The sequence below is a fragment of the Bufo gargarizans genome, chromosome 3, assembly GCF_014858855.1.
Source record: "Bufo gargarizans isolate SCDJY-AF-19 chromosome 3, ASM1485885v1, whole genome shotgun sequence".
Lineage (NCBI taxonomy): Eukaryota > Metazoa > Chordata > Amphibia > Anura > Bufonidae > Bufo > Bufo gargarizans.
In genome coordinates, this window is record NC_058082.1 from 411,943,078 (window position 1) to 411,957,338 (window position 14,261).

Consider the following 14,261-nt stretch of genomic DNA (forward strand, 5'->3'; position numbering starts at 1 on the left):
TGACTTAGGTAGTGTCGTGACGCAAGCACCTTGATGGTGCAATATGTTGAGAGTGGTAGTGGTATGGAGTTAGAAGAATGAGGCAGGTTTAAATCCAACTGGAAACTTTACTATAACCAGGTACTTGATAACAGTTTACATCCACATGCAAGTTGGATGTGATGAATCCGTAACAGGCTGTGCTGGTAGTAAGGTGTTAGACTAGGGTAGTTAGGTACCAGCTCTTTGCCTTGTTTCAGTCTCAGTTGAGGTAGTTAAAGTCTTAATCTTCTACTCACAAGTGATGCAACAGAAATCTTATCTGTCCTTAAAATAACAGTGAGGCTATTAGAAGCTAATAAGTCCTACACCTAGATACAAAGGTTCCTAGAGCCTAGAATAATGGCTTTGTCCTTCTTTTGTCTTTATCCAACAATAAACATGACCAGAATTCACTTGCTACTCCTGAAGAGTGAATGGAAGAATATAGACTTTCCTTCTGCCTATCTTCCTGGTTGCACACTGAGATCCAGAATGGCTCATCCTGGCCGTGGAGCCCAAGAGAGAGAGCCGAGAGGAGAGGGGACATCTCCTTCCCCCTAGCTCCTCACTCCATCTCTTGTTTCTTCTCTCACCAACTCCCAACAACTCCCTAACTAGGCCTGAACTACACTATATATACTGTGGTGGTATCCCCATCTAGTGGTGGAATGTATGTAGTGCACCTGACAGCCTGGTAACAATACAGCATGATATCACAGGTGACACAATAAGCTTTTGCAGTGCCCACATAAGCTAGTGGGATGCTGCATACCACCTTTGTTTAATATGGGTCGCCCGCGACCCATTCTGGACGAAGTCTCATGAAATATATAAAAGAGGAAAACATGCAAACAAGCATACGGGCATAAATAACAAACAGCATGAAAATTCACATTATATAGAAACACTTTATAGAAAAACACAATAAATTATGTGATTTACAATGCAAAATGGAATGTGAAATGTCGTTTTCTTCTGTTCTTGCCGGTGACACAAATGGGCGTTGATCTCACAAACATAATATAAAGTCCATAGCAAAGTACAAGCAAGTCTCTAGTATATAAAACTTTTTAAGTGCAGCACAATAAAAAAAAGTGCAAAAAGTCTGTTAAAATTGTAAACATAGGAATTGCATAGAAACAATCACAGAAAAATGTCTTTCAGGGTAAAATTACTTAAAACAAATATAATAGTCCTGTTGCATAACCCTCATCAACCTGAAGAGATAATAGAAAGGGAAAACTTTGTGCAAACCAGGCGCAACTTGGGCGAAAAATGGAGGTTATCCGTCAGGGAGTCCTGAAATTTTAAAGGGCCAGAAGGCTGTAGAGTGGCTAGGAAACTGTCACTTGTCGCAGGGAACTGGCATCAGTCCGTACTGGGACAAAAACATTGACTCCATTGGACACAGTTACTGTAGAATGGCCTACAGGCCTACTCACAAATAGATATCTTCCTCCTCTGGATCCTCCACCAGTACGGGACAAAGGACTTTTCCATCAGGAGACAAGATTTGCACCCGGACTTCCGTAAGTTCAATGGCATCAGCCAAGATCTCCTCCTGGGTACGGATTCTGGACCGGGAATTGCACAGTTTTTTGGTAACGTGTGCAAGCTTAGGTGCGACAACCGGTTTCTCAGGCTCTGATTTGGGAGGAATATTTATTTCTTAGTAGTAGTGGTATGGAGTTAGAAGAATGAGGCAGGTTTAAATCCAACTGGGAACTTTACTATAACCAGGTACTTAACCATCACAATACATTAGTAAGTGCCTTGTATTAACTTTCTCTACATGACAAATGCCACTTACTGAGTGAGACAACCCCTTTAATTTGCTGCACACTTTTAATAGTATTCTGATTCAGTTTATTTCTTTGGCAGACTCAGTCATTCCAAATGAGGCAGAACTTGTCTATGGTCAGTTGAGGGGTGCAATGAAGTTCCATTGTGAATTTGGAGATCAACATGCTGAACTGAGGAAATATCTGTGCAAAATAGAAAAACATGGCTGCAAGAATGTTATTGATAGTTCAGGAGCAATTGATACTGCATACCAAGGAAGAATCATTCTCCAAAGAGATGAAAAGAGGCCAGCAAGTTTTACTGTCAAAATAATACAATTGAGAACTGAAGATTCTGGATGGTTTTTCTGTGGTGTGGGTAACTATGGAGGTGAAGGAGACACTACAGAGTTTGATTTGAGGATCAATGAAGGTGAGCAGAAGATAAATTGTACCTGGCATGTGTTTGCTTCATAATCAGAATTAATGAATATCTGACTGTTCCTATTGGCCAATCTCACAATTACGCAGTGTGCTGTTTGTCTTCTAATGCAAAACTGTGATATAATAAGATAGTAATGAAGTACATGAATGTTTCATAATGAGTAATAATTGTCCTGTGATATTGCTATTTGTCTTCAACAGAGACTGATATACCCCAAGGATCTAAACTATTGTCAACCAGATTGGGTGGATCAGTGTCTGCCCAGTGCCACTACAATCCTAAAAAGAACTATACTGTAAAATTTTGGTGTAAATTGGAAGATTCGAGCTGTGAGCCACTCATTAAAACAGATGGCTATATCAAGGATGTTTTTGAGGGAAGACTGCTTATTCATGATAACACTACAAATGGAACTATGCAGGTCCTCATGAACCAGATTACTAAAATAGATGAAGGCTGGTATTGGTGTGTGTTGACTGATGGAAAACATGACCAAACCTCAACTGTACAAATCAAGATTTCTGAAGGTGCAAGAACTAAACATAGTATCAACATATTATGACTTTCCATTATGCGATGGATGTTTTCACAAACTGTTTCAATCATACAATTGTGTTACTGTTATTTTTTTAGAAAATCATGAAGGATTGACTGCTTGCACAATAGTGCAGGTTAAGAATGGGGAAATAGCTAAAATCACATGTTCCTATCCATGCAAGTACAAATCCTATAAGAAATATTGGTGCAAATGGAATAACAATAATTGCAATGAAGTAGCCTTTGAAATTGATGGTGGTGAAGATGGTCTGAGTGTATCATGTGAGAATCAGGAACTGGTCCTTACCATTCAATCAATATCTGAAAAAGACAGCGGATGGTATTGGTGTGGAGTCCAAAAATCCGGAAGATATGGAGAAACTATAGCAGTGCAAGTGCATGTAATAGCGGAAGGTCAGTCTTTATTACAGAGGAACGACTATCAAGCACATTTTGAGTATTTTCAGTAGTTGTATAGTCTACACAGCCACATAGGACTTTGACTTTTTGGACTTATTTACTCAAAAACTGAGTCATTTTATATTTTTACTCCACTCCAGTTTTAAAAAGTGGGTTGGAACTTGTGCTTCCACATAATCAGTGTTTGATAAGTGATTTCCATCAGTGACTGTGAGTCACAACCGGAAGTGAAGGCTACACAGAGATAAGGTATAATGGAAAGAACTGCACCTGCTTTAGTCTCACAATCATTGATGAAAACACTGACCAAACATTGACTGTGTGAAGGTGACATTATACTTAAAGACACATCAAATTTACATTGTGTGACATTTGATAAATTCATCCCAAGTTATAGCAATACAGACTCCTGCAAGACTCATCATAATAAATTTCCCCCACTATGTTCTTGCAAGACTGTACTTTTTTGTTTGTTTTTGTTTTACTAGAAGCAACAAGTGACGTTTCTGATTCTAAGATTAAGTCGTGTGCTAACAGTGTGGAAAATGAGATGATTGTTAACCCTCGCAGGTTAGTATTCAATAGTAGAAATTGTACTCTTTACCAGTATGAATGTAAAATGTTCTACAATTTTGGTTTATTGTGTCACATGATATCATTTTGTATTTATTTCCTTAAGAAATACAGCAAATCCTACTCACTTCTAGCTCAAAACTACACAACATGTAAACAAATCCGCATTCTAGGAGAAGGGACACAGCCATGTAAATTGTTTCTTTATGCTCATCATTGTATAGTACTTCCCCAAGAATTATTCTTCAGTCCTGATGTTTTCCCCTCTGACGCATTTCTGAATGGAATTCTATTGACTGAATAAATACTTATAGTGAGGTTACACTGAGTGAAACCTATAGCTAAATAACAAGGTGTACGATCCCAGTGGTACTAGCTTTTGTAGGTGTGGACCTCCAAGTTGCTAACCACATGGTTAAAGTCATCTGATATGGATGGACCTTATGATGTTCTGCTAACTATACAGTAACATAGTAACATAGTTTATAAGGCTGACAAAAGACATTTGTCCACCGAGTTCAGCCTGGTATCCTGCAAGTTGATTCAGAGGAAGGCAAAAAAAAAAAAAAACTGTGAGGTAGAAGCCAATTTTCTCCACTTTAGGGGAAAAAAATCCTTCCCGACTCCAATCAGGCAATCAGAATAACTCCCTGGAAAAACAACTCATCTCTAGTAGCTATAGCCTGTAATATTATTGCACTCCAGAAAATAACTCTAATTTTGATAATATTTTGTAGTCCACCCATTCCAGTTATTACTTTAGTTGCCCTCCTTTGAACCCTCTCCAGCTCTGCTATGTCTGCCTTGTTCACAGGAGCCCAGAATTGTACATAGTACTCCATGTGTGGTCTGACTAGTGATTTGTAAAGTGGTAGAACTACATATGTTCTCATCACGTCCATCTATGCACCGTTTAATGCACTCCATTACCTTATTGGCCTTGGCAGCAGTTGCCTGCCACTGTTTTTCACAGCTTAGTTACTAAAATTCCTAAGTCTTTTTCCATGTCAGTGCTACTCAGTGTTTTACCATTTAGTATGTACAGGTGACTTGCATTATTCCTCCACATTTGCATAACTTTACATTTGTTAGTGTTAAACCTCATCTGCCACTTCTCTGCCCAAGCCTCCTATCCAGATCCTTCTGTAGCAGTGTACTGTCCTCTTCAATGGTTACATTTAGTGTCATCTGCAAAAATGTATATTTTACTGTGCAAGCCTTCTACAAGATAGTAAATACAGTAACATAGTAACATAGTACATAAGGCCGAAAAAAGACATTTGTCCATCCAGTTTGGCCTGTTATCCTGCAAGTTGATCCAGAGGAAGGCAAAAAAAAAAAAAAAACCTGTGAGATAGAAGCCAATTTTCCCCACTTTAGGGGAATTAAAAATTCCTTCCCGACTCCAATCAGGCAATCAGAATAACCAACCCTCTCTAGAAGCTATAGCCTGTAATATTACTACGCTCCAGAAATACATCCTGGCCGCTCTTGAATTCCTTTATTGTACTCACCATCACCACCTCCTCAGGCAGAGAGTTCCATAGTCTCACTGCTCTTACTGTATAGAATCCTTTTTTATGTATCTAACAAAAATGAGTACACCCCTCACATTTTTGAAAATATATAATATATTTTCATAGGACGACACAGAAGATATGACACTTTGATACAATGTAAAGTAGTCAGTGTACAGCTTGTATAACAGTGTAAATTTGGTGTACCCTCAAAATAACTCAGCCGTTAATGTCTAAATGACTGGGGGAAAAAAGTGAGTAATTGTGCCCAATTAGCTATTTTCCTTCCCTGATGTCATCTGACTCATTAGTGTTAAAAGGGAGCAGGTGTGAATGGGGAGCAGGTCTGTTAAATATTCCCAGAACATGAACAGTGACATACTAAAGGGGGAATCATTGGCAAAAATTCACACAAAAAATATGTATTTTAATAAGGGGCCATTTTTATGTGTCTTAAAGGGAAATCTCAAAAATGTGCCCTGCTGGCCCCAAAAATTAGGCATTCACCTGACAGAAAAGTACTTGTGATGAAGTGGCTGGAGGTACATTAGGCGGTCACTGGATAAAGGTTTCAATGTCGGTAACTACAGGCCCAAAAAATTAGACATTTACCTGACAGAAAAGAACTTGTGATGAGGTGGCTTTAGGTCAGTGGATACAAATTTTACTATAGGGCAAAACAGACCCCAAAAATTAGGCATGCACCTGACAGAAAAGAACTTGAAATTATGTGGTTGGAGGTACATTAGGCGGTCACTGGATACAAATTTTACTGTATGCCAGTACAGGCCCCAAAAATTAGGCATTCACTGACAGAAAAGGCCTTTTATGCCGCTGCATATACATAAGATCTTTCTTTGTTCTGGAGGGTGGCAGATATTTGTGGGCTGGCATTCAATTACACGTGGTCATCACAGGCGTTGAATTCCTCTATGATCTATTCCTCATTCATTTTTATAACTGTCCGCCCGCAACAGCAGAATGCAACATCTCTCGCAGCAAGGGCTGGAAATGCTGCATTCTGCCAGCCCTCTGTGATGTTGGTAACATGACCGCCATTTTGTGTTTGTACAGGGGCCGGGGACTAAGTATGTTGCCACCCAGTACTTGCCCTTGCCCTTTATGTATTTTATACGGGGGTCCCTCTTCAAACACTGGAGCATGAAGGCCCCCATTTGCACTAAATTGGAAGCGGTGGAGTGCTCTGGCTCCTGCTCATCGCAGGAGAATGTCGTTCTCGGTCTCCTCCCCCCAGCCACGGACAACACCAGGGATCCCCAAAAAGTTTAAAGTCCCCCACAAAGCCTGCTCTTCTTGCTCCTCCTCCTCCTCCCCCCAGCCACCATCCTCCTCTGACTTTTCTTCAGACTCCTGCTGACTTGTCTCAGATGGAGTAGCCCCCCCTGGGAATTCATTCAGCATTGCGACTTCCTCATCTTCTTGCTCCTGCTCCTCGACGGCTTGATCAATGACATGATGCAATGCACACTCCAGAAAGAAGGCGTAAGTTACAATGTCAATGATGGCCCCCTGGCTCCGACCGACCAGTTTGGTGATCTCATCAAATGGCCGTAGATTTCTGCATGCGTCACGCATGAGCAGCCACTGGCGAGGTGAAAAAAAAAACAAGCTCGCAAGAACCTGTCCTGCTGCAGAGTTCATACAAGTAGTCGTTAACGGCACGTTGTTGCTGGAGCAGTCTATCAAGCATATACAGGGTGGAGTTCCAGAGCGTTGGGCTGTCACAAATCAGACTTCTGACGGGCAAGTGGTGTTGCTGTTGAACGTCAGCAGGGAGAGCCATGGCCGTGTAAGATCTTCTAAAATGGCCAGAGATTTTCCTGGCCTGCCTCAAGAAGTCCTGGACCCCGGGGTATTTGGCAACGAATTGCTGCACGACTAAGTTCACGACGTGTGCCATGCACGGCACGTGTGTCATTTTGCCCCGTTTTTTTGCCCCGTTTTTTTGCCTCCTGTGCCCTGCGAGCTCTGCCTGCTTCTCTTCCTTCTCCTCCCTCTCTGTTGCTCCGTCTCTCCCTCTGAACTCCCCTCCTCTTCCTCTCATGTGGGCACCCACATGATGTCCATCGACACGTCATTATCGTCACCTTCACCACCACTGACATTTGAGATCTCGGAGAAGGCAGCAACAGCGGGGACCTCCCTCCTTGGGCTGATATGGGTGGTGGCTGTTGCTACCACCTCTTCCTCATCTGCTGTCAAGAATTGTAAGGTCTTGGAATGGATGGGAAAATAATTCCTCCGACTCAAGTGGAGGGGCTATGGTTGTGGTGGTGGTGTCTTTGGGGGTGCACACAGCAGAGAGTGAGAAGGGTGCAAATACAAAGGATGAGGAGGGTGCACAAGCGGAAGTGTGAGTGAGCCACTCAACCAACTCTGGTGCGTACTTTGAAGTAATCGCACGAGCCTTCTCCAACTTCCCACTTAGGCTTCGGCCTGGTGCACCTGCCCGACCCCTACCACCCCTGCGGAATGGCCTGTCTCTTCCTCTGTCTGTCATTTTCAAAATACACTTGTGCCTAAGCCCCTAGAGAAGAGCAGTATTTGTGAAAGTAGGTACCTTTTTTAGCCCTATAAGACGCACCTGCCCATAAGACGCAACTGGGTTTTTGAGGAGGAAAACAAGAAAAAAAATATTTTGAACCAAAAGGTGTGCTTTTGGTGGGTTTTGAACTACCGTAATGGTGGTCTGTGGATGACACTATTATGGGGGATCTGTGGGTGGCACTGTTATGGGGGCATATGTGGATGGCACTGTTATGTGGGATCATTGTGGGGGCATCTGTGGATGGCACTGTTATGGGGGAATCTGTGGATGACACATATATAGCATCTTATGTGTCATCCACAGATCCCCCATAACAGTGTCCCTGTTTAGTGAATGGGGGCCGGCATCTGTTTCTGTAATGGCAGTGGGGTCCAGTGCAGTCACTGTATTCTACTACACCGGGCCCCGCTCTCTGTGGTATAATCATATCTAACTTGTGGGTATTGTTAAAGTATTCCAATCATCTTAAATCTAGCTAACTTCTTGGCAGTCAGGAGGACGGGCGGGCTCTTGTAGCGTAGCTCACTATGCTCACTGCGCTGCCCGCCTGGCCTCCTGACTGCCAAGAAGTTAGTTGTAAGTAGTACAGTGATAGATTTAAGATGATTGGAATACTTTAACAATACCCACAAGTTAGATATGATTGCCGTATATTACAGAGAGCGGGTGTCACAACCAGACAGCTGAGAAGCTCTGACAGAAGCCTTTCAGAACCTCCTCCTTGAGTTTTCTTTGTTGTGCTGTTCAGTTCCTCATCTCGTTAGCCTCTCTCAGCTGTCATGGAGTTGGACTGATCGCTTCCCTTTAAATTCCGCCCCATAATGCATTACTGGGCGGCTTATACGTCTTCCTGGAGTGTGTGTGCATGCTGATCCCATTTCCCAGTCTGCTACTAAAGTTAAGTGCAGCACTTTTATCTGTTATTTTCTGTTTGCTGGATCCCAGGTGACCCTGACTCCCTCCGTGTCTGGTGTAGGGAGCCGGTGGTCGTGTCCCCTCACTATTGTAGGGTGTTCAGGGGTTATATAGTCGAGGTACGTGGATATGCAACCATCCACCTCTGGGATCTTTGCATAGGCTGAGCAGCCAGGGAAAGTGCTAGGTCTTGTGCAGGGGTCTCCCCTTGGTTCCTTAGCTTTGGATCCAGTGAGTCATATATGCATGTTGCTTTGGCTTGTTTCCTGTACACCGTCCGTGACATTATAAGCCGCCAAAACCGTCTCAAGCATGGATCCGGTTTCACTTTTGGCTGAACGCTTCCAGGGTTTTTCATTGGAGGTAGCTGATCTTCATAAGACTTTTTCTCAGCTTCAAGTGACCGGTTCAGCTTGCGTTCATGGAGTATGTTCTGAGCCTAAGATCTCGCTCCCGGATACGTTCTCCGGGGGTAGTGAGAATTTTGTGCATTTTAGAGAGGCTTGCAAACTCCATTTTCACCTTCTTCTCCATTCCTCTGGTGATGAGGAATGGAGGGTGGGGATTATTATATCGCTGCTCAGGGGTAACGCTCAGTCTTGGGCCTTTTCGCTGCCGGAGGGGGCACGGCCTCTCCGTTCAGTGGATGAATTCTTTTTAGCCCTGGGTCAGATATATGATGATCCGGATCGTATTGCTCTGGCTGAGTCTAGACTATGTCTATTATGCCAGGGTAAACAATCCGCAGAGATATACTGCTCAGAATTTCGGAGATGGGCAGTTGATACTGGTTGGAATGATGCTGCACTCCGAAGTCAATTTTGCCATGGTCTTTCAGAGGGATTGAAAGATGCATTTGCCTTTCATGAGAGACCAATTTCCTTGGACTCTGCTATGTCTCATGCCGTTCGTATTGACAGGCGTCTTAGAGAGAGAGGAGAGATATCTCCTTCCTCTCATACTCAGTCCCAGGACAGTGCAGCAGTCTCTTTCTGTGCGCAGGGCTCTCGGTCGCTGTCAGCCCCTTCTGAGCAGGAGCCCATGCAGCTGGGGTTGATTGCTTCTGACAATAGAAGATTCAGCTCGCATGGGAGGGTTTGTTTTTGTTGTAGAGGTATAAATCATTTGGCAAATGTTTGTCCCTCTAGGAGATTCAGGCAGTTTTCTGGGAGTAATAAAGAAACAAACAGGAAAAAATCTTTTAAAAATGTTCCGTCTGTTACTATTGGCAGGGTTGAGGCGGAAATTTAAGGTTTTCCGTTTGCTTGTAGTTCCCGTTTTGTCCTGCCTGCTAGGGTGGCGCTAGAGAGCAAGAGCATTTTTTGTGAGATTTTTGTGGATAGTGGAGCAGCGGTCAATCTCATTGATAGTCAATTTGCAATAACTCATGGTTTCCAGGTGTGCACTTTGGGAAAGGATATTCCTGTTTTTGCTATTGATTCCGCTCCACTTTCTCAGAAATCATTAAAGGGCAGAGTTCACAATATCCGTTTAATTGTGAGTGATGCTCATGTTGAGGATGTGTCATGTTTTGTCCTTAGCGGTTTGCCTACTCCTCTAGTGTTGGGGCTACCCTGGCTCACTAAACATAATCCCACCATTGATTGGCAAGCGAGGCAAATAAATGGTTGGAGTGACTTTTGCAGAGAGAATTGCCTCACGACATCTGTTTCTGAGGTTGCTACTAAGACTGTACCTACCATCTTTTCTCTCTGAATTTTCGGGTGTCTTCTCTGAGAGTGGAGTTCAGGATTTGCCCCCGCACAGGGAGTACGATTGCCCTATTAATCTCATCCCAGGCGCCAAGCTGCCTAAATCTCGTTTATACAATCTTTCCCAACCTGAGAGGATCACTATGCGTGCTTATATCTCTGAGAGTCTGAGAAAAGGACACATACGACCCTCAAAGTCACGTGTTACCGCTGGTTTTTTCTTTGTTAAGAAAAAAGATGGTTCTTTAAGATCTTGTCTGGATTTCAGGGAGCTGAACAGTATCACTATTCGTGACCCTTATCCGCTTCCTCTAATCCCGGACCTGTTTAACCAGGTTGTTGGGGCTAAAGTCTTTTCCAAATTAGATCTAAGAGGGGCATACAACCTGGTCAGGGTCAGAGAAGGGGACGAATGGAAGACGGCCTTCAATACCCCTGAGGGCCATTTTGAAAATTTGGTTATGCCTTTTGGTTTGATGAATGCCCCAGCCGTTTTTCAGCATTTCGTGAACAGCATTTTTTATCATTTGATGGGAAAATTTGTATTAGTGTATTTGGATGACATTTTGATTTTTTCTCCTGATTTCAAAACTCATAAGGAACATTTACGTCAGGTCTTGCTCATTCTGCGGGAGAATAAATTATATGCGAAACTGGAAAAATGTGTGTTTGCGGTTCCAGAAATTCAATTTCTGGGGTTTCTTCTCTCCGCTTCTGGTTTTCGCATGGACCCCGAGAAGGTTCGCGCTGTGCTTGAGTGGGAGCTTCCTGAGAATCAGAAGGCGCTGATGCGTTTTTTGGGCTTTGCCAATTATTACAGGAAGTTTATTTTGAATTATTCCTCTATTGTTAAACCACTCACTGATATGACCAGAAAGGGTGTAGATTTTTCTTCTTGGTCGGTAGAGGCGCGTAAGGCTTTTTCTAATATCAAGGAGAGTTTTGCTTCCGCTCCCATCTTGGTGCAACCTGATATTTCTTTACCCTTCATAGTTGAGGTTGATGCTTCTGAGGTGGGTGTGGGTGCGGTCTTGTCTCAGGGTTCCTCTCCTGCCAAATGGCGACCGTGTGCCTTTTTCTCGAAAAAACTCTCCTCCGCAGAGAGAAATTACGATGTGGGAGATAGGGAATTGTTGGCCATCAAATTGGCTTTTGAGGAATGGCGCCATTGGCTGGAGGGAGCCAGACACCCTATTACCGTGTTTACTGACCATAAAAATCTGGCCTACTTGGAGTCAGCCAAGCGTCTGAACCCGAGAGAGGCCAGATGGTCTTTGTTCTTTTCAAGATTTAATTTTGTGGTCACGTTCCGCCCTGGAGTTAAGAATGTGAAGGCAGATGCCCTGTCATGTTGTTTTCCGGGAGGCGGGAATTTTGAAGACCTGGTTCCCAATTTGGCTGAAGGTGTGGTGGTCTCTGCTCTTTTTTCTGAATTGGAGGCAGAGGTGCAGGCAGCCCAGTCAGAGGCTCCTGATCGTTGTCCTCCTGGGAGGTTGTGCCTCTCGCTTTAAGACACAAGATTTTTAAGGAACACCACGATACGGTCCTTGCTGGGCACCCGGGGGCAAGAGCCACACTGGATCTCATCGCTCAGAGATTCTGGTGGCCTGCGCTTCGTAAGTTGGTTGAGGGTTTTGTGGCAGCCTGCGAGACTTGCGCTCGTGCCAAAGTCCCTCATTCACGGCCATCAGGTCCTCTCCTTCCCTTACCCATTCCTTCCCGTCCTTGGACACATCTGTCCATGGACTTCATAACGGACCTGCCTTGTTCCTCGGGGAAGACGGTGATTCTGGTGGTGGTGGACCGTTTTAGCAAAATGGTGCATTTCATCCCTTTTCCTGGTTTGCCCAATGCTAAGACGCTGGCGCAGGCATTTATTGATTACATTGTCAAATTGCACGGTATTCCTTCAGACATAGTCTCTGATAGGGGCACGCAGTTTGTTTCCAGATTCTGGAAGGCTTTCTGTTCTCGCTTGGGGGTTCGGTTGTCATTCTCTTCTGCTTTCCACCCGCAGTCGAATGGCCAGACAGAGCGCGTCAATCAGAATCTGGAGACATATCTGCGCTGTTTTGTGGCGGAGAATCAAGAGGATTGGTGTTCTTTTTTGTCCCTTGCTGAGTTTGCTTTAAATAACCGTCGTCAGGAGTCCTCTGATAAGTCACCATTTTTTGGTGCATATGGGTTTCATCCGCAGTTTGGGACTTTCTCGGGAGAGGGGTCTTCTGGTTTACCTGATGAGGACAGATTCTCCTTGTCTTTGTCATCTATTTGGCAAAAGATTCAGGATAATCTAAAGAGCATGAGTGAGAGATATAAGCGTGTGGCAGATAAGAGACATGTGCTTGGTCCGGACCTGAATGTTGGTGATCTGGTGTGGTTGTCTCCCAAGAATATCAAATTGAAGGTTCCCTCCTGGAAGTTGGGTCCTAGGTTTATTGGGCCTTACAAAATCCTGTCTGTCATCAATCCTGTTGCCTACCGTCTTGATCTTCCTCAGACTTGGAAGATCCATAATGTTTTTCATAAGTCCTTATTGAAACCTTATGTTCAACCCATTGTACCCTCGCCTTTGCCTCCTCCTCCGATTATGGTTGATGGGAATCTTGAATTTCAGGTCTCTAGGATTGTGGATTCTCGTCTTGTGCGCGGTTCTCTTCAGTACCTTGTTCATTGGGAGTGTTATGGTCCTGAGGAGAGGATGTGGGTCCCAGTGACGGACATTAAGGCCTCTTGTCTCATCAGGGCTTTCCATAGGTCCCATCCTGAGAAGGTGGGCTCTGAGTGTCCGGAGTCCACTTGTAGAGGGAGGGGTACTGTCACAACCAGACAGCTGAGAAGCTCTGACAGAAGCTTTTCAGAACCTCCTCCTTGAGTTTTCTTTGTTGTGCTGTTCAGTTCCTCATCTCGTTAGCCTCTCTCAGCTGTCATGGAGTTGGACTGATCGCTTCCCTTTAAATTCCGCCCCATAATGCATTACTGGGCGGCTTATACTTCTTCCTGGAGTGTGTGTGCATGCTGATCCCATTTCCCAGTCTGCTACTAAAGTTAAGTGCTGTACTTTTATCTGTTATTTTCTGTTTGCTGGATCCCAGGTGACCCTGACTCCCTCCGTGTCTGGTGTAGGGAGCCGGTGGTCGTGTCCCCTCACTATTGTAGGGTGTTCAGGGGTTATATAGTCGAGGTACGTGGATATGCAGCCATCCACCTCTGGGATCTTTGCATAGGCTGAGCAGCCAGGGAAAGTGCTAGGTCTTGTGCAGGGGTCTCCCCTTGGTTCCTTAGCTTTGGATCCAGTGAGTCATATATGCATGTTGCTTTGGCTTGTTTCCTGTACACCGTCCGTGACAGCGGGGCCCGGTGTAGTAGAATACAGTGACCCGCTGCCATTACAGAAACAGATGCCTGCCCCTAGCCCCTCCTCCCTCTTAGCATATTCACCTGACGGTCGCGGCATTAGCCCCGAAAGTGCGTCTTATAGGGTGAAAAATACTGTATATCGCAGGCCTTAATCAGTATTTTGTGGAAGCAGGTATATCACAACCATCAATCGGTATTTTGTGGGAGCAGGTATCTCAAACCCCTTAATCAGTATTTTGTGGAAGCAGGTATATCGCAGCTCTCAATTAGTATTTTGTGGAAGCAGGTATATCAAACCCCTTAATTAGTATTTTGTGGAAGCAGGTATATCGCAGCCCTAAATCAATACTTTGTGTAAGCAGGTATATCAAACCCCTTAATCAGTATTTTGTGGGGGCAGGTATATCGCAG

At 44.1% G+C, this 14,261-nt stretch overlaps 1 protein-coding gene across 1 annotated transcript in view; it reads left to right on the forward strand.

Annotated features, from left to right (window-relative positions):
- Nucleotides 1-14,261, forward strand: part of LOC122933396 (polymeric immunoglobulin receptor-like) — a 276,468-nt gene that overhangs the window by 182,916 nt on the left and 79,291 nt on the right. The window contains exons 4-7 of the mRNA XM_044288366.1: nt 1,903-2,235; nt 2,448-2,774; nt 2,881-3,198; nt 3,693-3,774. Coding sequence (XP_044144301.1) covers nt 1,903-2,235; nt 2,448-2,774; nt 2,881-3,198; nt 3,693-3,774 — 1,060 coding nt within the window. The remainder of the gene's footprint in view (nt 1-1,902; nt 2,236-2,447; nt 2,775-2,880; nt 3,199-3,692; nt 3,775-14,261) is intronic.